The sequence below is a fragment of the Pelophylax lessonae genome (genome assembly GCF_965119305.1).
Source record: "Pelophylax lessonae genome assembly, contig: HAP1_SCAFFOLD_654, whole genome shotgun sequence".
In the NCBI taxonomy this organism is placed as follows: Eukaryota; Metazoa; Chordata; class Amphibia; order Anura; family Ranidae; genus Pelophylax; species Pelophylax lessonae.
The window spans coordinates 28,128-36,865 of NW_028119691.1; the positions used below are offsets into that span (position 1 = coordinate 28,128).

General features: G+C 44.6%; 1 protein-coding gene across 1 annotated transcript in view; it reads right to left on the reverse strand.

Annotated features, from left to right (window-relative positions):
* Positions 1-6,976, reverse strand: part of LOC309544030 (pulmonary surfactant-associated protein D-like) — a gene marked incomplete at its 5' end in the record, with an annotated part of 28,123 nt that extends 21,147 nt beyond the window's left edge. The window contains 1 exon segment of the mRNA XM_082276423.1: positions 6,892-6,976. Within this exon segment, the coding sequence (XP_082132549.1) occupies positions 6,892-6,976 (85 nt within the window).
* Between the last annotated feature and the right edge of the window lie 1,762 nt (positions 6,977-8,738).

The window sequence follows — 8,738 nt, forward strand, 5'->3', positions numbered from 1 at the left end:
ACATTCCTAAATATATATGTATATGCCTTACATAATATAATGACATAATTATGGCTAATATCTTCTCACATATAATAATGTATCTTTAACATTTATATTTAACTCATTTTAAAATACAACTAGAATATACTGGGGTATTGTCCATTGTTATATACTTATAGAAAGACTGAGATATCACCCCCTTAACATAGCGCCAGACTTACTGAGTCTTATCTGATAGAGATGTCAATGTATCACCTTATTTACGATCTTATAGAAAATAGAAATGTCTGCTGAAATTATAAGACCCTATTGTTGAAATTCTATGCGCTCTTGTAAGCTTGTAAGAGACATTTTGCAACAGAACATATATGAACTTTCTTTGACCTTAAAAACAAGATGGACGCTGTACCATTCAGAATCTCTTATGCATGATATGAAATACATGGCTTTTAAAATCATTTTTATTTTACCTATTATTATATTAATAACCCCCAATAATCCCGACACTGTAACCTACCAGTGTCAGGAAAAGGGTTAGATAAAATCCTTCTTTAAGATGTCCTCAAGAGATTTCCTCTTCTCCCTCTGTAGGGACAGGATGAGTTCTGAGACTTTTCCCTTGTAATGGTGGTTAAGGAGGAATGCCAACCAATTGTGACCCTTCTCCTTGATGCCACATATTCTCGGGTCCTTATGCAGGCTTTGAAGCATTAGGGAGTCCATGCACCGCAAGTTTGCAGAGGCATGGGAAGCAGACTACCCGGGGTCACTGAGGATTACAGTATCTGGAACTGCCTCCTACCATCCACGTACTACTCCCAAGGGTTCTGGGAATGGAAAACCATCGCTTAAGTTTTGATGTATGTCTTCCTCTGCTTCAATGCCTTTAAAACTGCCAGAATCTTCCTCCTCTCCTCTTGTGTGTTCTGTGGCTTGGCAAGAATGGTGTCTGCATAAAGCGGGCCTTGAGAGAAAAGGAAGTCCTCCTCTTCCTCCCGCTGCTTTGCCTCGAGTGCCCTGTCTATAATGCCATGCAGAGTCTGCTCCAGCAGGAACACAACAGGGATTGTATCACTGATGTATGCATTGTCACGGCTCACCATTCTTGTGGGCTCCTCAAATGGTGACAGTACAGAGCATGCATCATTTAACAGCAGCCATTGGCGTGGGGAAAAAAAGCTGTGCCGGCCTGAGCGTGCCGTTGTGCTATACTCACACAGGTACTCGTCGCTGCAGCTTTGCCAAAGTTGAGTTCCACCTAGTGGGCATGTCACAAATCAGACAGTTTATGGGCAGATGCAATTCCTGCTAAATGTCAGCCAACCGAGCACTAGCTGTGTATGACTGTGTGAAATGGCTACAGACTCTACTGGCCTGCTTTAGAAGACCTTCCAACCCTGGGTACCTTTTTAGAAAACACTGTACCACCAAATTGAGGACATGTGCCTGGCATGGCACATGTGTCAACTTTCTATGTCTAAGGGCGGACAGGAGGTTTGTGCAATTGTTGCACACCACCATTCCTGGCTCCAGCTGGCATGGCGTGAACCACCACTGGGCCTGCTCCTGCAAGAATCTCTGCTCTGGTGTGGGTTCCTGGACCCTAGACACACCAGCTGAAGCACTGCTTGGCACCTTTTAGCCTGACTCATTGAATAGCCCCTTGAACGCTTTGAGGGTACTTGTGGTTCATAGGACAATTCAGCAGAGGAGGGCATGGAGAAGGAAGAGGGGGGAGGCTGACAAATCTTGCATCATAACCATTAGCTGTACAGAGACATTGTGGCACAATAAGCTGCAGCACTGACCCTGTCCTGCATCCTTCTGAGTTGTAAGCAGAGTTACCCAGTGTGCTGTGAATAAAATATATTGTCCCTGACCATGCTTGCTGGACCACGCGGCATCCATAACGTAGACTTTGCGGCTGACTGCCTTGCACAACGATGCCACAACATTGCCTTCTATGTGATGGTACAGACCTGGAAGGGCCTTAAAAGTGAATGTCGTGAAAAGAAATAGCCACTGGGAACCTGCCATTGTGATACAGCACATTCTGTAAATTCACAGAAGGGGGCAGAATCCACCAGATGGAAAGGCAGGAGTTGTAAAGCCAGCAGCTTTACGAGCTTGCATTTAGACGCTGGACATGTGGGTGGCAGTGACTCTATTTTTTTCCACTGCAGCAGATAGGGTAGAGAAATCACGGTGACATGGGAATGTCTGCCTCTCTATCTCTCTCCACGCCAATATCACACTGCAAATGGCTGCTATTGGAAGAGTACTTTCACAGTGTAGGGTGGGACTAAGAACAATGAGCCATGATTGGATAGAGTCATCATGACAGCATCCAATCACATACTGTATTCGCCGGGACCGTCCAGGAATTTCAAGCAAATACCAGTGTCACACGAATGTGGGCTGAGTCCCACAGCGGAACCCAGTACTGTAACAAGTTCCAGTACTGGACTCCACTAATCCCCCTAACCAGTGCGGTGAGCGGGCACGCCATCCTGCAGCTGTCAGACTGAGGCTCTCAGTGCCCAGCAGCACAGTCCCTCACCCACTCACCCGCTCGCCGGCTCGCCACCACCCGCTGTACAGGATGTACGAGGAGGAGCACATGCGCCGATGACGCCTTCGGCTGCATACAATGTAAATATCTCCTAAACGGTGCAAGTTTAGGAGATATTTACAGTACCTATAGGTAGGTGGGGGAATATAGAGGCAGTGGTGGGGGTTGCATGCAGAGGTCGGAGCTGAAGAGGGTTGAAAGTGAGATGTGGTTAGGGAACGCAGAGGCAAGCAGCTGTGGAAGAAGGCTGAACTCTGTGAGTAGGCCACCCCTGAACTTTGCATTCTGTATGCAGCGAACCCCTAAACTCTGCACTCTGTACATAATGCATCCCTGAACTCTGCACGTAGTGCACCCCTGAACTCGGCACTCTGTATGTAATGCACTCCTGGTATTTAATGCCCCTTTAAGACCCTCCTACTGTTAGTGAAATTTGACCACAGCCACTTTTTGAAGCGGCCTTGAGAGTATGTGTGTGCTGGAAGGGGTTTTTTTGTGGGTTGTGGTTTAGTTCCTGCACCTATTTTCTGAGAAAATAAAGCCCTGCTCCTATAAGCTCTCTGTCTATTTTCAGCGTATGCAAAACCAGATGTATTTGAAGTCATTTTTTAAATGATTGTGTTGTGCGGGTCACTTTCTCCCTAAAATGTTCCTCATTCTTAAGTTCATAAGTTGGGAGGTATGCAGTAATGGCACTCACTCTTTAAATGTCAATTTTTACTTCAAGCAGCTTTTGGTTGGATTGCTCACATATGAGCACCAGTTGTAATCCAGGCAGTCTTTATTGTTTTCAAAATCAAACAAATAAAAGCAGCTTTCTTCAGTCAAAAGTAAATGCAAAAATTCCACACTTCTGGTCTATTTGAAATAACACAATGGCTCACCACCAACATGCAAGTCACACACCAGGGTCTAGAGTTCTTGTCTGCTTCAGGGTGCCACAAAGACCGCAGGAGATCAGTCTCCAGACAGTCCACACTTTCTCACAGCTGTGAACTACTCTACTTTATCTCACTAGCAGGTGCTGACTCCTTGCTGTTCCTTTTCAGACTTCACACGCAGGCAGGTTCACCCTTTTAGTATCAAGGTCCCTGTACTCTGGATTGGGAGTTCTTTCTCACCCAGTCTCTCAGAGCCTCCAAATTCCAAATCTTGTATAAGGACTTACCAATCCTTGGCAAACCACAAATGTTGCACTCATCAAAACTGGAATTAATCAGTTGCCAACCACCCGTCGCAGTTTTACTGCAGCAAGGTGGCCTGGCTGCGCAAACCGTACGTCGGTTGCTGTACGTCGGTTCCGCGCGGGGGTAGGGGGTGCGCGCCTGCTGTGCCCGATGTGCTGATTCGGTTCAGAACCAATCAGCCATCAGGTCCAGGCCTGGACCTGGTGATCGGTTCTGACCAATAGCATTTCTGCTAGCACTAGCAGTCAAATATTTTGGTAGCGGTTCAAACAGTCCTTGACAAATAGGTGCTTTTTTACCTGTGAGTCACACTAGGTACCTATAAATGTATTGGGCAAAATGATAAAATAGAGGTACACTAGTGCACAGGCCTACACGATGCTGAGCATGACAGATGAGAGCGATGGGGAAGCCTTACTGTCAGAATCAGGCATAATAATCAGGCACAATCATCAGGTTTCAACCTGTAGAGAGCTTGACAGATAGCAGGGACCACTACTCCATTGTCAGAGCTAATGTCAGGCGTACCCAACCCTGTTCTTCTGTTGCTGAGGTGCAACAATCGCAGAGTGTCAGTACTAGTTCCGCTCTACCTTCTGGTGAACTGGCAAGCACCAGTGGACTAGTACATCCTGGTCATATTCAAACCAGCGCTGCAGTAACACTTGGAGACCTGGCAAGTCCCATAAGTGCAGTTCAAGCTGATGCAGTGGGTAGCACAAGTAGTGTCCCACCACCAAGAATTCGAAGACAGGCCCATAGAGCCCATAGTGTCCTTACTGATGCGCTTGCAAATCCTAAGTGGCAGCCCACCTCTTCTGCAGCGCCCATACTTCCCTCATTCACTGGTCAACCTGGAATTCTGGTGGAAACAGCCGATTTTACTCCCCACGGTCTTTATGAGCTGTTTTTCATGGAAGATCTGTACAGCTCTATTGTGGACCAAAGCAATTTTTTGCCAGAGAATTTGCATGGAAACATATCACTGTTGGATCACTGTTTCCAAATTTAAAACCTTTCTGGGCCTATCCCTCATTATGGGCATTACTAAAAAGAGTGAGTTGCGGTCATATTGGTCCACTGACCCAATTCATCATATGCCGGTGTTCTCTGCTGCCATGGCCAGGACTAGATACGAGCAAATCTTGCACTGTTTTTTTTTTTTTTTTTTTTTTATGTCATAGGGTTTCCCTTAACCACTTAAATACAGGGTACTTTCACCCCCTTCCTGCCTAGACCAATTTTCATACAATACAATTCAGTGGTCTCACTACAATCACAGCACAGCACTAAACTGACTACACTACACTGTGTAACATAAGATTCAGCCCTACACTATACTGCACTGCTTGATATATATCCTGCAATAACTGATATAAATATATATACTCAACTATCTGATATATCCTGCAATAACTGATAAATATATATTTATACTACACTGATTGATCTAGTACTAGATAAAACGCACAATCCACTAACTACCTGCCTAATCTCACTCCTATCTCAACCTAACACACTATACACGGCTGCTGTGTAAGATGCAGATTTATATAGTGTGGGGCATGGACTTAGCCCCTGAACCATGATTGGCTAAAGGCACCCTGCCTTTGGTCAATCAAGGTTCTGACAGGACATTGTGCTGTGATTGGCCAAAGCATACAGATCATGTGCATGCTTTGGCCAATCATCAGATCATTAGTAATTTATTCACTGCACCAGCGCAGTGCATTATGGGGCGCTCATCGGCAGCCAAACTTCCTGCCGAGTGCCCCATTTGTTCGTGTGTTCAGCGAACGCCCGATGTTTGAGTCGAACTTGAAGCTTATCCCTACTTTACAGGTATGCTCATCAGCTGCAGCACTGGTTTGTTTATTCTGACAGCAACAGCTTTTGCTCTCAGCATATATAAAAATCAATGATTGCAGTGCTGTAGGAGGTGATTTCACCACTGCAGTTTAAAAAAAAAAGAGCATAAATGGCGAAGCATAGGGGATGGGGGTGGACACAGAGGGCAGATTTCCCCTATGCTTCGGTATACATTTTTTTAACACTTTTCTTGGCAGAGATTTCTTCATCCATGTCGATCAATGTGAATGGGCTGAACGAAAAAAAAAAGAACATTGCATGTATGCCCATCATTAGAATCTCAATTGGTAACCTATAAAGGCTTTTAAACTGTATCCTCGTACTTTAAACTGTATCCCCGTACCCCGTACAGCAGAATGTATTTTGGGTTGTCACTTCACATCTAGCCATGGCATGTGTGAGCAATATATCATTTAAGTGACAACTTTGTGTAAAAAAAGAAAAACTTGTCATTTTCCCAAAACTTATGGCAAAATATAAAATATTCCATGGACTCAATATGCCTCCCAGCAAATAGCTTGGAGTGTCTACTTTCTAAAAAGGAGTAATTAGGGGGGGGGGGGGTCGTCCTTTCTTGGCATTTCATGGCCTCTGAAACTGTGATAGGTGAGGAGTGAAATCAATAATTTACGCCCTTAGAATCTCCTAAAGTTGCACAGTTTAGTAGATATTCAGAGTGCATGTAGCCGATTACATCATCGGCATATGCTCTCTGAAGGTCCGGCTTACCATGCCATAAACACCGGCTCCAGTGCGCATGCGTGGAAGTGACTTAATCACAGCTCCAGCCACTCACAGTGCCTGAGCCTGCGAACCCAGAAGAAACACCGGGGAAGATGTCAGCCATCTCAGCGGTAAGCAGGCACCACAGGAAGGGCTTCGTTCTAGGGTAAGTACTTCATAATAAGCTAGTATGCGATGCATACTAGCTCATTATGCCATTGTCTTACAGGTTTTCTTTCTTTGGGGTTTACAACCTCTTTAATTAATCAAAGGCAGCTGCACTGATTACAATGAACACAGCTAAATTTACAAATTGCAGCCACACTGGTTATATTGAGACAAGCTAAATGTCCCTAACAAAACACAGGCACAGCTCCACTGAATACAGCGAGCCATCACTAGATCTAACTAATCCTGGCACCTATCTAGGAGGGTGCTACATAACTGAAATAGCTAGGGGTACTCATGGTACTCAACATACTCATTGACACAATAGGACAGTTGCATATTTTCCAGATTGATTGACACTACAACACATACTGATATCACCAGACACACCTGGCTGACCATTGGAGAGGTTAGAAAACATTTTATGATCATTATTCTTTCCTTCAAGAGAACTTGAAGCATCTGACCCAAACATACTTATGTAGAGGACAGATAACAAAGATAGGAGCCTTAAGATGGTCTGATCATACCTACATTGCCAACAGTCCTCATAGGTCTACTGTATGTTCTGTTGCAGAGTATGCTTGTCTGTAGTCATTATTTTTTGGGGTTTTTTTGGCAGTCAGTGACAAAAATGTTTCTTTCTCCTTTACAGACTAAAAGATGTGGAATATACAAATTGTGAAGGTTCTTGGTGTTCTTTTGCTCCATGTAGCTTTAGGGAAAACGGGAGAAACAGGTATGAAGAAAATTATTTTAATGTCCTCAAATGCTTAAACTGTATGAGGCCAGTTCATAAACAAGCTGCACTTTGTTCCTGCCACCTCCGGGTCCATAAAGCAGTCACCTCTAGATCCATTGAACAGAAACCTCCAAGTCCGCAAAGCAGCTACTTCCAGGACCATAGTGATGCCACATCCAGGTTTATTGAGCAGTTACCTCCAGGCAGGGCTGGCACTACCTATAAGGCATCCTAGCTGCCTAGGGCGCAACTTAGCAGGGGACGCCGGCATCGTGCACCCGGAATCAGCAATAAACCGCCGGTTGGTGAGGCACTCCTCATGCTATGCCGCCTGAGCACTACAGCAAGCCACGCTTTGGTGAGGACTCCAGCGTCCCCGAAATCCCCCATAGGAAAGCATTGAATAATGCTTTCCTATGGGAAGGTCTAATGCGTGACCATTGCCGCGCATGCGCATTAGGTCAGCCAGTGGGGGAGACCTAATGCGCATGCTCGGCAAATGAGAGTAGGCGGAGCCTGACCCAGCACCGAGGTAAGTCACCGAAGGGGTTTTAACCAGTGGGATGGGGGTGGGAGGGAGAGAGGGGCACTTAATGAAACGTACAATTTGAACTATGTTTTATCAGGTCCATTTATAAAAGTGTCAATCTTTGGGAATCAAAGTGAATGTCACAATAAAATCCATTTAGATGCCACCTCCAGGTCCTTTGGAGCAACCACCTCTTGGTCCATAGATCATCCATCTCCATTTCAATAGAACAGCTACTTCCAGGTTCATAGAACATTCACCTCCATGTTCATTAAAACAGCTAACCCCAGGTCCATAGAGCAGATGACTCCAGGACCATAGACCTACAAAACATTTTGATGAAGATATCAAGATTGGATTGTATAAAATGTCTAGATCATATGAGGGTTTATGTGAAATGGAAGAGGCTCTCTAACTACACATTTTAAATAAATACATTATTCATGTCATCTTTCAATTGAACAATATATAGAAGGGCAGCTGAAAATTTCAACCTTAGGTATAATCAGGTCCATCCTCATTCCAAGATTTTCTGAACTGTGCAAAAACCTGCAGTTTTTTTACTTTAAATCAGTCACACCTTGAATAGAAAAGCCTATCCCATACCAGCATGCTGCAGAATGGGACCCTTGCTCTCTGTGGGAAAGCAATGATCCCGCTGAGTTAGAGCCAAAGTTCTCCATTTAGCAGGGAGCTTTGTTTATGGCTATAGGTCTGACACAGTAGGGGGCAGGTCAGATTTCTGCAGAAGGTTCCATGCAGGGAGCCAGAAGCCTTCTCCACAGCATACCGGCAGGGGGTAGGCTTTTCTACTCAGGCTGTGGCTGCTTTAGAAAGAAGAGAAACTGTGGAACATATGTTTGTTTGCACAATTTACAAAACAATGAAATTTTAATTTATTCCAATCATTTATGAACATATTAAAAATAATTTGTCCCAGGACAAATCTAGACCATTCAGAGAAGG